General features: G+C 36.4%; 1 protein-coding gene across 1 annotated transcript in view; it reads left to right on the top strand.

The window, feature by feature from the left end:
• The window catches only part of RNF111 (ring finger protein 111), a 50,745-nt gene that overhangs the window by 22,546 nt on the left and 11,671 nt on the right, over nt 1-16,528 (top strand). The window contains exons 4-10 of the mRNA XM_075765004.1: nt 468-594; nt 6,905-7,068; nt 9,659-9,856; nt 10,740-11,059; nt 11,774-12,029; nt 12,786-13,137; nt 16,138-16,263. Coding sequence (XP_075621119.1) covers nt 468-594; nt 6,905-7,068; nt 9,659-9,856; nt 10,740-11,059; nt 11,774-12,029; nt 12,786-13,137; nt 16,138-16,263 — 1,543 coding nt within the window. The remainder of the gene's footprint in view (nt 1-467; nt 595-6,904; nt 7,069-9,658; nt 9,857-10,739; nt 11,060-11,773; nt 12,030-12,785; nt 13,138-16,137; nt 16,264-16,528) is intronic.

The following is a 16,528-nucleotide window of genomic DNA, read 5'->3' as shown; positions in this document are numbered from 1 at the left end:
CTAACATTAGTTGGTGGATCGTTTTTCTTCTGTTGCCACTGTTAAGCCTTGAGACTTCAATACCTACAAAAACATTAAAAAAAATAAAGCTATTAATGATAATAAACCACCACTACTTTGCTAGTTTGAAAGTTTATTTTGTTTTTATATTAAATGACTGAATTTTGTTGGTGTTACAGCTAACAAAATTCACGGTAATTGCTTCTAATACACAGTAGAATATAAGCTTGCGTATCTTCCCAACCCCCCATCTTCTGTCTCCTTCCTTTTTTAACTTCAGTATTTACAGCAGAATTGTTACCTTTAATAATTAGGTCATGTGTTTGGCAGTTGCATCTACAGTTTTGACATATACCATGAAATTCTCTACCTGCATTTATTTTAAGTCTAGGAAAAAAATAGTCTCTTTTGACAGCTCCTGAGATAGAGGAAGTGTACAAACTTTCTTCTTCCTTTTTCCTATTCAGGAAGTATTGATGAAGATGTTGTGGTGATTGAAGCATCCTCCACTCCGCAGGTTACTGCTAATGAAGAAATAAATGTTACCTCAACAGATAGTGAAGTGGAGATTGTCACAGTAGGTGAAAGCTACAGGTGAGACTTGAATCTCTCAGTATTAATACAATTTTGCTTGACTCCAAGTTTGTCACAAGGCTTCTGTATTATTAAAAGCCCTTAAGGTAATGTCACAGAAACCAGGATGCGTAGTATGCGGTTTTTTAATTTAAAACCAAAAAAAAGCCCCAACAAAACCCAAACCACAGGTTTTCCAGAGCTTGACAATTCAACTAATCTGAAATTGTTGAGGTATTTATAGTTAGTCTGTCCGATGGGCAGAATTTTGGGGAAGCAAAGCTGTACAGTCAGATCCCAGACAGAGCAAGTTTAGGCTGAGTTGTCTATGTAGGGATTAGTCAAGCATTTCTCAGGAAAATATCCGATTTTTTTTTTTTTTTTTTAAGATGCTGCTTTGTATGCTTTCCTGTTCTTCCATACCTCTCTGGAAGTTTTGCTTCATGTTTGTCAGATTTTGCAGCATCTATTAAAGTGAAGTTCCCTGAAGAAAACTTGAAATTGTCATGTGCATGGGACTACTGGAGATGCTGCCTAATATGTATGTTTTCATATTTGTGAACATGAAGACAAAATTGTCGAATATGAAGAATGACTATGGAACTTTTTTATAAAATAATTACAAAGGAACAATAGACAGTAAATAATGAAAACATTCCATCTGTTTGTCGTCACATAGTGCTTTCACTAATGCAATTTTAAATTTAAAATAACAGACAAGTTTTCCTGCAAAAATCACTTTTATTGGAATAAATAACACATTGAACAAACCAATTTTATATCTAAGGTAGATGCGTGCATAATGTAGATTTCATGAACATTTGGAACTAACTAAATTTTTTGTTAAACTGACACACAAAGGATGCCATACTCACAAAAATATGCAGCCCAAATCTATAGCAAAAAGTAAGTGAGGAGAGATGAGAGAAGTCAACATTCAAAAAATGAATTTCTTCAACAATATGTTCTTTTATATTTCCTTCTGCTTAAAAGAAAACAAAAGCTGCAGAATCAACAGATGCTCTGTCTTGAGGTGATTAGAAACATGTTTCTAGAAATAGTTGATTTATCCACATGAATGTATTTTGTTGAGAGTAGTCATTAAAACTTATGAAACAACACGTATGCTTGAAAACATGAGCTAGATCAAGTTAGTGGTTTAGCCTCTTGTAACTTGCATGTAAAGCTTTAAAGTGTAGAATAAAATTAGGCTAGATGAAAGTGACTGTGCTTATAGAACATTAATTCAAACCTGATTAAAAACAGATAAGACCCTTTTTAAAAATAAATACCTTTCTATCTTCCTAGCACCAATAAGAAATGTTTTGTGTAGTAGCCATAGAGAACTTGAAAAAAATTGATTCTTTCTTTCCTTACCTTCTGCAATGCTGCAGCGTGCGCACGCGCTCGCTCTCTTTACTTTGGCCTGTCCGGTTTGTTAGACATTCTGACATGCAGATTTCTCAAAGGCATTTGATTATTTATCTTTTTTTAAGATCATAACAGAATAGTCAAATTAGGTGTTGCTCTAACTATTTACTGTACTTGCTCTCAACTGTTGAGAAAACACATCACTGAAAGTGTTCAAACTGAAAACTTTTTGAGAAGACTAAAGAAATAATTGAGTGTTGTTTTGTATTGGAAAACGTAATGATTTTTTTTTTTTTTAAAATACAGTGAGAAAACAATTCCAGGAAGTTTGCTATGAGTAGGAAGAGTCTTAAATTCAAATCTTGAGCTTGAAATGTCAGGAACTTCTAAACTAGTGTTTTATACTTTGAACATAGACTACTTCCTATGCAGGTTTTCCTGTGTTTCAAGCATGTTAGTTTTGCCAACCACAATGTAAGGAACAAAGGCAGCTCTTGGGCATCTAAATGGTAGTTCAATATAAAATTATAAATTCTGTAAGCAAACTGAACGTCATGAAGGTTATTTACCAAACCCAGAATAGTGTTCAGAGTGAAATAAAGGGTTACTTTTATTCTTTATAACTTGGGTACAGATGAGAGAGTTTACTGTGGTTTTTTTTAAAAAAAGTAAAAGTTTGTTTTTTCATGGAAGTAAATAAAAAGTAAAATCAGAAATGCAAAAATGAAGATGCCTCTTTTGATGTTTCATAGTACCGCTTGCTTTTTTTCTGTGAAATCTGAGGTTAAGCTTTTTAATGCTTGTTACTTACTTGGAATACTCTGGAATGAACACTCGTGTTTTTTTCCAAACTCAAGTATTAGTTGAATAGCAGTGTATGTCCTCAGCGTAATACCTGGACCTACAGAATGCAGATCAATAGCAGTGAGAAAGATTTTAGATTTGAAAAAGTTTACTTAATTTCAGGAGGCTGACGCTTTGACATCTGTCTTTGTATAAAGCATTCTGCAGAGAAGTTGTTACTTTACACCTGACAGTTTCAAAAAACCTTAAAATTCTGAAATGTTAATCTTGACCTTAATAAATGATGAACCTAATAGCAGGCTGCAAATTTAAGTTGTGGTAAGAATCTATGGTTGGGATATTTAACCATATTAAAGCTGGTTTCTCTATGTTCCTAAATGGAAGATTGAAAGCATTATTTTTTAAAAAAATGCTTAAATTAGTGGCCATGTATAGATAGTATTTTAATTTATTTACAATTTACAGGTGAAACTTATTTTGAAAGGAATTGCTGCACTTGAATGCAGGGGTTTTTTTGTATGAATTAACTTGCTAATACCCAAAGGTCAGCTGATGGTTGAGCATGCATACAGGCTTACTGGGCATTTTAATACTAAAGATCAGAAAGAAGGAAAGAAAACTCATTAAGCATTTAATCTGTCTCTTCCTGAATGCTCCTTTCAGTCGTATCAAAATTTTTTGTGGGAAAGAAAACCACTGGAAGAAAGGAGGAAACCAGCATTCTCCAGATAACACACTTGGATCTCTTACAAACTCAAAGTTTGCGTTTAGACTTGGAAAAGCTAGAGACAAAAATAGTTTTGTGTTGAAAATGTTGAAGCATCTGTTGTGATGTAGAGTCAGGTGCATGTTAGTAGACATGTGAGGTCATCTTTCACTATTATTGATGTGTTGTGGGCAGAAGAAAATAGGGAATGGATAAAGGACATAGAAATGGAATGTTCCCAGAAGGAAAATCCTCTCAAAGGAAAAGATAGTGATGCTGAATAGGGCGAAGATAAACTGTAGAAAGCTAGAGCTGTGCAAGAGAGAGGGTTTCTTTCTGCAGTGCCTTCAACTGGATGTTTTGGGTAACTCTACAGGTCCTGCCTTGCTTGTCACGACAGCAGATAGTACAATTTTGTGCTTGCTTTTAAGCTTTTGCTGTATCTTGTCTTAAGTGTAATATTGTATGGGCTTTAAGAATTCTTCCCCCCCCCCCTTCCCTTACAGCATTTATTTATTGTCATCCTCTTCCACTCTGTTAGTGAAATTCTACTCTAATCATTATTTTTCCTAAAAGTAAGGAGATCTGGTAAAACTGGCAGTGAACTCTGGAAAAGGCAGTAATGGGACCCTGTTGCTCAGTACTGAAAACATAGTGCTTGATCCTAAACCACACATAGTATACTTTATCAGTAGCATCAATGTAAAATTGTCCATTGGATAGCCACTCATTTTGGCTCTCCTAGAATTTAGGAGGAGAGTGCTTATGAAAAACGCTTCCTTACTTTCATTCACTCCTGAATAGACTACTCTGAAAGTTACTAAACCCAGTGAAAATCATTTGTCTCCAGAAAAACACTTTCCATGGGAATTGTTAAGCTGCAGTTTCTTTGAATTTATCCCACATCTAAGAATTGCAGACCCAAAAATCTTACTCGTAATTTAAACTAAGAAATTACCCAGAAGTTTCATGGCTGCATCCCTTTGTTGGTTCTTTTGTTACCAGAGCTAGTTAATAATTTGTCTGATTTTTATTTGCCTTGTAAAATCAAGATGCTAAGACTCCTGTGCTTGTTTTCTGAGTGGTCACTGATGAGATGCAGTTGGTAGCATGTGGAATCCTCACTTGGTCACATGCATGTAAAATTTGCCACTTTTTCTCATGTTGCACACAGTCTCAGATCTGAGAAAATTACGTACACAAATCCATGTGTTAGTTTCTTCCTCGGTGTCCTTCATTTTGCCCAGTGCACAAATATTCTATCAAGAAATTGTTATGTACTGATGATTATTCCCTCCTCCAGCAAGATAGGGCCACTTTCAAAACATAGAGAAAGTAAATCTTTTGGTGTGAAATAACCTGCAGTCTCAAGCAGCAGTGTAGCAGCTGGAATCGTAGCTCGGAGGGTGAGATAGTATCTACCAAAATGCTGTGAAGCTTTCACTGACAGTCCTTTTCTGATTAAGAAAAAGCTATTAAGATCTGGTTGAGAGTTATCTTAGCATTAAATGGACTAAACAATTTGGTCATACATACTTCAGAGGTGGACTAATCTAGTCATTTTTCAAATTACATGGACTCAGTCACAGACTGAATATATGTAGCACCATATAGCTAACATATTCATTAGTTATTCAGAATAATGTCCTATTTAATTATAACAAAGAAATAAAGACCCAGGCCTCTCACTTGAAGACTGTTTGAATTCAGTAGTCCTTTGTTTCCATCTCCATCTTTGCTTGAAATCATACCTGATTCAAAAACTTTTGAAGATTACTAGCTCACTCTACCGTTTATGCTGGGCCTTATTTCTGTTCATCTCTAGTTTGATGCTTTGTCATGTTGTCTGCTTGTTCTTTCATCCAAGAAGAAATCCAAAGAAATTCCTTATTGTTGAATTTACAGCTTGCATTGGAAAAAAAAATGGATGTAGTAGGTACTGCACTGCTTTTGGTATGAAGCTGGAGTTTCTGTAAGAGAAGTAAACGCTGACGGTCCTCTGTACCCTTCCACAGCTAATTGCTCTTGTCCTTTACTACCAAACCTGAGGTGCTCCCATGAACCTTAACTCTTAGTTAACTGAAGAGGAGGAGAAGATGAAGTAGGATGTGAGACCTTTAACCTCTGCTTGTATTACCAAAGTGCACCTTGGGTCACCAGAGAGTAATAGTAAAATTTTTCAAGGGGCTTGGGAGGTAAATTTCATTCTGGCATATTAGTAGGACACACACAAAGCACACACAAATCAATTTGGACATGGTGTAAATCCAAACTTTAAAGAAAATATGCCATTTTGAACCAACCTGATCTTCAAATTACAGTGACTACTGAAGTGGAATTGAAGTGTAAGCCAGTTGAGACTGCAAGCAAGCATGCTTTTTGCACTACAGGAAAATATATTGATCTTTGTGAGTTACACACATAGGAGTGAAGGGAGTACAGGCAGAACAGAAATGCAGACTGAGCTCCATGGTGATTTTTGCAGTGGGTTTTGTTTGTTTTTAGTGAAGTCATTCCCTTTTCTTCACATTTTCCTCTTCTGAATTTCTGAGGTCTGAGTACATTGTTTTTCCAAATTGGAAAATAAGAGCCATTTGATTTGTGTAAATACTGGAGAGTCAAAGGTTTTTGAGAATGTGAAAATACTCTTCCCTTAATTAAAGACAGTATCCTCTTAACTTAAACTCCAGAGCATCGTTGATTTGAGTGTTTGGGTTTGTATGGCTAAATTGAATAGAATGGGTGCTAAGTGTTACACTATAGAGAGAAAATCATCTCCTTCCTTAGGTATGGTTGCAGGCTTATGATTTCCTCTCCTCAAGCTATGTTTTGTTTGTGTTATACAAAGCTGTGTTTGTTCTTAGAGGAAAGGGGAGGAAATAATACTCGAAAGAAAAGTCCAGAGATTTTTGCACTTTTAGATCATTTTGGAAACTTAAATTATGGAATATTTTCAGAGGATAATTTCTGTCACAAGTTAACATGCAAAAGAACTTAGTGTTTACAATTTTTTATTGTCTTTACACTTCTGTTGTCATTCATAGATCTGCTTTTTTCAAACTCCATAGGAGTAGTACAGGGTTTGGAGACTCTTCATTTACTATTAACAAAGTTAAAACATAACATCAGATATAATGCTGCCTGACTGCAGTTGTAGGATTTTGCAGTGAATTTTTTATAAGTTACTTGTATGTATTTCATAAGGAACATGGTTCAAAGACCTTTAAACTCTTATCTGTTGAGTATTTGCCATCATGTTATCGAGTAAAGGCTGCAGTAATGTTTGTAAGTACACATCTAGTGAATGCGGAATACTGTGGTATTTCAACATAACAAAATGCTTTTCTAATAATAAAAAAAAATTTCAAATAACTTCTCAAACAGTGAGCAGAAAAATCTAATAATGGCAAAAAATAGGTCAATACTTGAGGTGTTACCTCTTTTTTTAAGGTCTCGTTCAACACTTGGACACACGAGATCACACTGGGGACAAAGCTCTAGTTCTCATGCTGCACGACCTCAAGAACAGCGGAACCGCAGTAGGATTTCCACAGTCATACAGCCACTGAGACAGAATGCGGCAGAAGTAGTGGACCTTACAGTGGATGAAGATGGTAAGGAGCATTGATCTGAGAAATCTCTTCCTTTTTCAGTAGCAGGATGATCAGTGTAAGGGGAGTGGAATTAATTGCATGAGTTATAACATACTATTCTATGAAAAGGTCTCAATTCTAAACAAACTAATTTCTAAGCCTGTCAGAAAATCCTCTTACAGCCTTTCTTTTAAAATTAAAAGTTTAGCCATTCCCAGTGGATCTACTAGATCTAATTTTTCTTCCAAAACAGACTTGGGTGTGTGTCTGAGGGCTGACTCACCAGGCAGAAATTACAGAACAGGTTGGAACTACTTCTTTAAAAATACGCACTTACTTCAGTACAACACTATAAAAGGAAAATCTATCGCTGCCTATGCCTTGGAATAGTTACTGTTCTTTCAGTCCTTGGAGTAAAAATAAAAAAAAACCCAACAACTTGGAACTAGTAAAGTATGTTAGGTTTCTGAAGCTGTAACATTTCATTGTTTCCTAACATTAAAACTTACTGGCACTTAATAGGTCCATTCCTGCTGAAAATCTTGTGAACAACTTCCAGGTATTGTCAAAAGTTGAGAGAAGGAAGAACTAAAGCTCATGTACATTTTTGCAGGTTTATTTTTGTGGTGGTGGTTTGGGGGATTTCTTGGGTGCCTACCACTTCTAATGTTTAAAAGAAGTTTTGTCCTGTTGTAGTTCCGTTCCTGAGTGCATCGCAAGCTAGTATCTTGTAATATCTTATTTTTCAAGTTGTCTTGATTTGGGGGTACAGAATTTAGTCTTAAATTTAGGAACCAAATTCTTGTAAAAAACATTATTACTGATTGAACTTTTACTTCTGTAATGTGTATATTTACTAGCTGTTCTTCCTCCCCCAGAGGAAATACCTTTCTAAGATGAGTCGTGCAGGATTTTGGGGATATTATTTTTGGATTTAGGCATCAAATTTCACACATAAATTAGTGTAAAATGATGAAAATTCTGAATTAACACTGTTAGGAGGCAACTACACACTTTATGATAACTTTACTGATGTCTTCAAAGATACTGGTTGTGAAACTTTGCTAGCTACTTCCATGAGCATAAGGATCATACCTCCATTTATCTTCCCAGAAGTGTGTTGAAATTAAGTTTATCTTTGCTAGTAGTTTGAGATTGCCCAAGCCCACTGGCTTTTACTGGTTTTTTTTTTGGGGGGGGGGGGGGAGAAACAGAACTGCATTGCTGATGGAGAGTCAAAACAGTAACAGGCTGGCAGGGTGATTGAGGCTGATAGAATTGAGAATTGTCTGACTGTAGGATTGCTTCAGAATATATTAGCATCCAGTCTTGAGCACATTGATATGTGATCACACATACAGGTTATACATGTCCTATATACTTACTGTTTTTTTCTGAATTTAAACAGTAATACATTTCTCCCAAAATATTTTCCTAAAAAAAAAAAATTAGTATATTGCACTGCCACATAAAAATCCAAAGGAATTTAAATGTGGGTATCAGATCATGTTTTTTTAATGTGATGAGTTGGAAGACTTGCAAAAAGGGAGATACGTTTGTTCCCTTGCTCGCTGAATTGCTGATATACCTACTAAATATAGAGAGAAATATTGAAAACTAGTCATATTTTATTTTGAGACTTTGTGTAAGGGAAGTATTCGAAGTGTCTTGATGCTTTTTTTCTGATATCTATGCAGACATTTTTACTAAAAAAAAACCTGAGCTGTTTCTGATTATATTCCCTTTTATGGTATCTGATGTTCCTAGTCATGTCATTGTCTTGTCAGTAATTAGAGAGAAATTTCAAACGTACAGTCAAAGGCAGACTTTTTCTAAACTAAATTTGAATTATGCCACCAAGCATCTTTTTAAATTTCAACCTGTATACGATTGTGTAGTAGAGAACAAGATTTATCAAGTGTTTGTATTTCCCTTGATCCCATTAAATATATTGCTGACTACTACCTTTACAATGTGCAAAATGAACACGTATGTACTTTTAACAGAAGTCTCAAAAACTGATTTAATGAATCTGCTTTTAATGTGTATTGAGACTAGAAACCAAGTTCATCTTGCTATAGCTTTTAGTACTATGCATCTAGAATGATTGATGATTGTAAAGTAGTACTGCTAGTGTAGATCTTATTATGCTGTTCTTGGGTAGTTATCTTAAAGGTTTTCTGCACTTTGCAGGCATTAAAAAATTGGTAAGGGTAATAATCATAGAGTAGTTTGTAGATTTATGAAAGATTTCAGCAAATGTTTTCATCAAAAAGTAAAGTAGTAATTTAATTTCCTTTCTAGTAGTATTTTATTCAGTAAATAAAACTTGATATGTCAGATTTGGTTGGGAATTGATTTTATATTTATTCTTAAAATTTGAGTTGATTTTTAAAAAAAATATTATTTTTTTCCCCACACACACACGAGTGAAGCAGAATGAACTTCTGTGTTTTGTACCTGGCAGGCTATTGTGTTCTGACTTTCTTAGTATCTGGCAAGACTAGAATTGAGAATTTCTTGTAAAATAATTAAACCCCAGCAACATCAATAAAAAAAACCAGCAGCTTTTAAAGCTTAAAGAACATGAAAGTTTTTTTTATTTTGCTAGAGCCGACCGTTGTGCCAACTACATCGGCTAGAGTGGAACCACAGGTCGTGAGTTCTGCTTCCAGTAACAGTTCTAGTATGTCTACCTCAGAGCAGGCCTCTGATGCAGCTCCAAACGTCTCCAACAGCCAGCCCTCTGCAGCACCAGAGACGACTTCTAGTCTTCCCAGTGGCGGCACTGCTGGTACTTCAGCTGGAGGTACGGAATAGGAGAGCTTTCTGAACTGTTGGGTTGGCTCCTACTATAAGGGAGGTAGAGGAGGTTAATCTGCATTTTCTAGATTAATGGCGTGTGAACTTCTGGTACTGAACATAACAGTAATAAGTTGAGAGGACAGGAATCTGAAAAAGATTATTGATTTCTCCCCAAAGATGAAGGAAGTTGTGCTGGAGCCTTCTGCTTTCGCCCGTTAGTATGATTCAGTTATACGTAATGAACCACATCCTTGCTTTTTGAGGAGGTAGAATGTAGTTCACAGGGAATTAAGTCTTCCATTGCAGTGTGTTACGGGAATGTAGGGGTTTTTTTGATGTGTGTTGTAAGGAAGCGAAGGATGTATATAGATTCCTTGAACCACCCCCTGTGGTTCACTGGAAGCACATTTATACAGATCTGTATAGATACTGACCTATAACAGAGCTGTATATACAGGTAGCACTCATAACATCTCTGACACATGGGTGCTCTGTCCCTATCTGCAAGTCAGGTGAGGTACAAAAACCTTGAGCTGACCAATTTCACAAGCATTTGAGGTCTCTGCACACTAACCACAGGAACAGTCTTTCCTCCTTTCCTTACTGATAACATGTCTTAAATTAGTGGAATAAGGTGAGTGTCAGTTCACATCCTCTAGTGATTCCCATGATTACATCCACCTGAATTATTCAGTATTGGTCCATTTGGCAGGCATAGTTAAATCCTTTTTTTTTTTTTTTAATCCAGTTTGTTTTGATTTACTCTAGATCTGTTTTGGTTAATTATTTAATCGTGAAGTACAATTTTTTTTTTCTATTTAAGACACTGCTTTACGGTGATCAGCTTTACTAATTTCACTTCAATATTAACTTTCTTTATCTTCAAGATGATATGAGAAGAACTGCATCTAATACAACACTGGAAACTGGCCCTCCGGCCATGCCAAGGTTGCCATCGTGCTGCCCTCAGCATTCTCCTTGTGGAGGACCTTCACAGACTCATCATGCATTGGGGCACCCTCATACAAGCTGCTTTCAGCAGCATGGCCACCACTTTCAACATCACCACCACCACCACCACAACCCTCACCCAGCTGTTCCACTATCGCCTTCATTCAGTGACTCCAGCTGCCCTGTGGAAAGGCCTCCTCCAGTGCCTGCACCGTGTGGAGCGAGCAGCAGTTCTGGCACCAGTTACCATGAGCAGGCATGTTTCGTTCTTGTGACTCTCCCTTTGCAATTTCAAGTTGTTACAGAATAGAATAGGATGCTGAATTGTGGAATATTCTCTTGTTCTGTAGCAGGCATGGAAGGGAGCTCAAAGGAAAATTTGAGCTATAATAGATGGATACAAAAAAATTGAAATTTTACAGAAAGTCATAATCCAACAAGTAATCATTGACAGCTGACATCCTCCTGATGACTGTAAGATGATAGTGGCTTTATAAGCAAACCAGTCATAAATACCTTGAAATATACTTTGCTGATCATAGCAGTTCTGCAATGCAAATAATTGAGCTGCTTTAAAGGAAGAAAAAATCAGGTCTAATGTTCCGTTTATAAAACGTATAAAAGAGTTGCTCTTCTGAAAGCGTTGGTTTTTAAGACTTTTTAAGTAACTAAAAGCACAGCCCTAAAACAATACAGCTATAAGTAAGAACAATAATTTGTCCATCATATGGTTTTGATTTTTTTTACACGATCTGGTGTAATGAATTTAGTCTCTCTCACCAGATTCAAGAACTTAGGAATAAGAAATGTTAACCATATCTAAAGAATATGCCAGAGTTGAGCCTTAAAAATTTGGATCCCAGTTGCTTGTGATGGTATTTATTTTTATTTTTTATCACATTATGTTTGAGGGTGACTTTGTTTTCAATGTCTGAAGAATTGCTTGAAAAGAGATGGTTTCTTTATGCAGCAGGCATTGCCAGTAGACTTAAGCAGCAGTGGTATAAGAAGTCATGGAAGTGGTGCTTTTCATGGAACATCTGCTTTTGACCCCTGCTGTCCTGGTTCTTCATCTCGAACTGCAATTTATGGGCATCAGGCTGGTGCTGGCCCAAGCCAATCAATAACAATAGACGGATATGGATCGAGTATGGTTGCGCAGCCACAGCCCCAACCTCCTCCTCAGGCATCACTCTCTTCCTGTCGGCATTATATGCATTCTCCTTGTAAGTAGTGATAATTACTGGATACCTAGGGGGAACCAAACGAATGAGAAAACAGCTTGTCTGACAACATACGAAAACTCTTTACTATCTGCTTGCTTTGATCTTAGCACTGGCCTAGCAAAACAAGCATTAAGAAATGTGTTTAAACAGTCCAGCTTATATAGAGGATTTGAACAGGATCAAGGTGAAGTTAAAGTATTTTCTTTTGAGTGACCTTAATAACATTCAAATTTCAAATATGAAAATATTCCTCATCTCCTTTTTATTTTAGCAATGCCTTTTTATTTCTTTTTCCTTGGTCCGTCCCCTGTCCCATCCCCTGAATGAATTCTGCTTGAGGAAGCTCAGAGCATCTGAGCAGACTCATCTGTTTCATTGTGATTTCTTTTTTTGGATTTTATTGTCTCTACAGAATAGTGGACTGTGGGGAGGGGGGATTGAATTTTTAAAAAATTAAACAATAAACTTGAAGTAAAATTTCTCACCATATATACCTTTTTCAGCATGCATCACAGATTTTTTTGTTTTTTTTTTTTCTTTTTACCAACACTGGCAAGTGGAATACTTTTGGCTGCATAAAGTGTGGGTTTCTGGAATCACTTTACTTAAAAATTGCATAAACACATATTCCCATGTTGCCACTGTTTACATTAGTGTAATAATATTGAAGCACTTGTGTGAAGATACTTTTTAAAATAAATTTAAGTCAAAACCTGGTACTGACCAAATTAAAAGCACCTAATGTTTTTATTGCAGATGCTTCTTTGACCAGACCTCTTCACCATCAAGCTTCTGCATGTCCGCACTCTCATGGAAATCCTCCTCCACAGCCACAACCTCCACCTCAAGTAGATTATGTTATCCCTCATCCAGTGCATCCCTTCCATCCTTCAATCTCCTCTCATGCATCTTCTCATCCTGTTCCGCCTCCACCACCAACTCATCCTTTAGCCAATGCAGCTGCTCCAATACCACAGCATCTTCCCGCAACACACCAGCCTATATCCCATCACATCCCTGCAACAGCACCTCCAGCACAGAGGCTACATCCTCATGAAGTGATCCAGAGGATGGAGGTCCAGAGAAGAAGAATGATGCAACACCCAACGTATGTCACAAATGTACTCAGAACAATATCTAAACGTATAATTCATTTCCCTCAGGTTTGTAAAATGTTGCATGTGAATCTCAAACTGTTAATTGCATGGTTAGGAACTATTAGTATTAAACCATGGTAAGAAGTGTCTTTACATACAGTCACAGTTGTGTAAGCATTAAGACTGAACCTGTTCCGTTGCATCTCTCAACAGTGTCTCCAGGTAAGGCATGAATGGGGCATGGAAGAGAAGGGAAGCTTATGTTTCTCTTGCTCATTACTTATCCTCCAAATAACAGGCAGGAATTCCTTTTCAATCTGGACAGCCTAGAAATTGCATCATAAGCTCCTTTCAAATATGTTCCTTGACAGTGTGTTTTGCCTTGTTGATGCTGTTAAGATTCTTTTTATAAAATGAACAATTTTGTTCTTTTTTATAAAATGAACAATTAACCATTTATAAAATGTTCTTTTTTATAAAATGAACAATTTATCATGAGACTGTTTACCAGTTTTAATTCAGATTTAACCTTAGATATTTACCTAGCTTTACTATGCCTTTACATCTTTAGAAGAGAAGAAAGAGAATGAATAATGGCTGTATGAGAATGTGACCAATGCTGAGATGTAGCTTTGGTGATACTGTTTGAGATGCTGTTGTTGTTGCTAAACTAGATTCACGACACTAATATAAGCACAAATCGGGTCAGTACTGGCTTGGTATTCGATCACAAAGTAACTGAAGTTATTTGAATTCTGGAGATAATGCTTTTAAATATCTAAGAGACTGTCAAGAATGAGCTCTCTAGTTGTTGCTCCTAACTTTGTTATAAAAATTCTACTGGTAACTAACCTAAAACTGATTTAGAAGTTCATGCTTAAATAACAGTTTGCTTTATCTGCAATTTTTGAGGCAGTTTCCTTAGAAATATCTGTAGGCAGTAACTACTCACAAAGTGGCACATGACACTTCCCCCCACCTCCAGGAAAGTCAACTATAACCCCACTTCATCAGCCATTAAAATGTTGATCTGTCTGAGCCTACACCTGTTATTTTGTTATCTTTGCCATGCAAATCGCATAACCTCTAAACACCCTAACCTAAACATACAGGCATACCGCATGTGTATGCCCATGATTATGCAATCATACCCAAAATTAATTTTGGGACATTCAAGCCAATGAATGTGAAACAGCAAGATAGCATTTTAAGGAAAAATAATAGTGGTAACCATCTTATCAGTTCTGGAAACTTTCTGATAGTTTGGGGATTGGAAGTGTGAATATTGGCATTTCTCAGTCTAGTGAATTTTCTTTGTATGTATAGAAACTGTAGTTAAATGTTGATAATAGGTTCTTCCTTGACATTCTTTCTGAAGTCACCACTTTCAGGTCAGACAGTGTTGGTTTGCTAAGTGATGTTTATCTTCTGTGAGTTTTTTTGTTTGGGTTTGTTCTAGGTTTTTTTGTAATCTTATGAAATTGTTCTGCCCTTGGTCTTTCTTTTCCCCTCTAATCCTCATACTAATTATATGCAAAATCACTATTATAGGTGTCTTGGCTCAACCTCATATAAATCAGATTATATTCTGACAACCAGAAACTTGTGTATGTTCGCTCTGTTATTTAATACACAGACTGAGACTGCCAGCAGACTTTCAGTTCCTTCTATTCAGTGTCCCAGCATCTCACAGTGTTCTTAAGATGTTTCATCCTTCATTTCTAGAAATAACATATGTGGCACTCTTAGCTTGTATACATTCTGTCTAACAATATAGGACTTTTTCAGGATTGGAAGTAGAGAATGGTTAGAATCCTCTTCTCACTGTCAAGTCTCAAGTGTGTGTACAACAGCGATAACTTCCTTAGGGTCTTGAATCAGCCACAAAATGTGCAAAAGGCAGTGTATGAGGGTGCACTGCATTTATATAACATTTGGATCATCCACTTTATACTAAGATTGTGGGATAGACAGCCTAGGAGTTTTACATTCATAGAAATAATTTCAAAAGTGTTTCTTTTAAGGCTCATTTTAGGAAAAATGGACCTGCATGACATTCAGTTTTTATGGAACTATGGAAGTTGTTTTGCTGGGGTTTTTGTTTGTTGAAATATGTTCTTCCAGATTTTTCTGCATAAGTTACTGGATAAACTGAAGGGAGGTGAGACTAGGAGTAGGTTTTGCTGATAGATCTGTTCCCATGTTGGTCTGTACCATTGCATAAAACTAATACTTCTAACTTAATTTATACAAGCTTGACAGATTTCTCTGGGGAAGTGTCAATTTACAGGGATTAGCATGCTGTTAAGTAACTTTTTATTTCTCTAGACATGTAAATTTACAAAATGTCTAGTCTACTGTGTCAGGTAGTTTAAAGTCATACTGAATCTGAAGGCAGCGTACTGCTTTTGACAAAAGCCAAGTTTCTAGGTTGAATTAAAAAAAGCATTTCTGCATTGAAAGCAATGGGGAGAAAACCCCACCAATCCATTTCTTTCTGTAACTGGGAAGTGGTAAAGTAAGAGAAGACAGACGGCAGGTTGGGGTTTTTGGGGGTTTGTTTTTTTTTAAGATTTTATCCAAAACTGTAGTTGTTCTATACCAGCTGGCATGGAAAAAACTGTGTGCTCTTATTACTTAGCTATGACACAAACAGTTTTAAAGGAAAATGTCCACTGATTAGTGTATTAAGTTTCCCCAAATTACTTTTGCTGGCATAGTTTTACTAGAAAGAAACTGCAGCACAGCTGTGAATGAATCTCAATGTGACCATCCTGTGGGCTTTGATTTCCTACCTGCAGTTTGAGGTTAGGATTAAACACTTTGTCAGTCCTTCTGTAGTCGTGTCTGCCAAGTGAAGGGCAGATCACAGTAGAAATTAAGATACTGTATCGGGAGTTTTATTTTAAACATGTTCCAGTAATTCAGTCTGTAATATTTTGATTATGGATGTTGCTTTCTTGATACTAAGAAGTATGTGAAATTAATTGTTACTCTTTTATGTTGTTTAGACGTGCTCATGAACGGCCTCCTCCGCATCCTCACAGAATGCATCCCAATTACGGTCATGGGCATCACATTCATGTGCCTCAGACAATGTCTTCCCATCCTCGACAAGCTCCAGAGAGATCTGCCTGGTTAGTAATCAAGTACTATTTTAGTTCTTTGGGACTCAGGACAAAAGACCATCATGTGCTGATGACTGTGCTGATAATGGTGGCTGTGATTCTAGAAAGTGCTGTGTGTACCTGTAGTTTAAAATTTGTAGATGTTGATATGGCTTTGAAATACTGCTTTGAGTACTCAATATCTTAAATATGTTCATAGGGGGGTTTATCCATTGCTTTTTAAATGAAATTGAGTGTTACTGACTCTAGGTAGTTATTTCAAGAATTGATTTTA

The sequence above is a fragment of the Balearica regulorum genome, chromosome 12, assembly GCF_011004875.1.
Source record: "Balearica regulorum gibbericeps isolate bBalReg1 chromosome 12, bBalReg1.pri, whole genome shotgun sequence".
NCBI lineage: Eukaryota > Metazoa > Chordata > Aves > Gruiformes > Gruidae > Balearica > Balearica regulorum.
The sequence above is the reverse complement of the archived record's forward strand: the minus strand, read 5'-3'. Positions and strand labels throughout refer to the sequence as shown.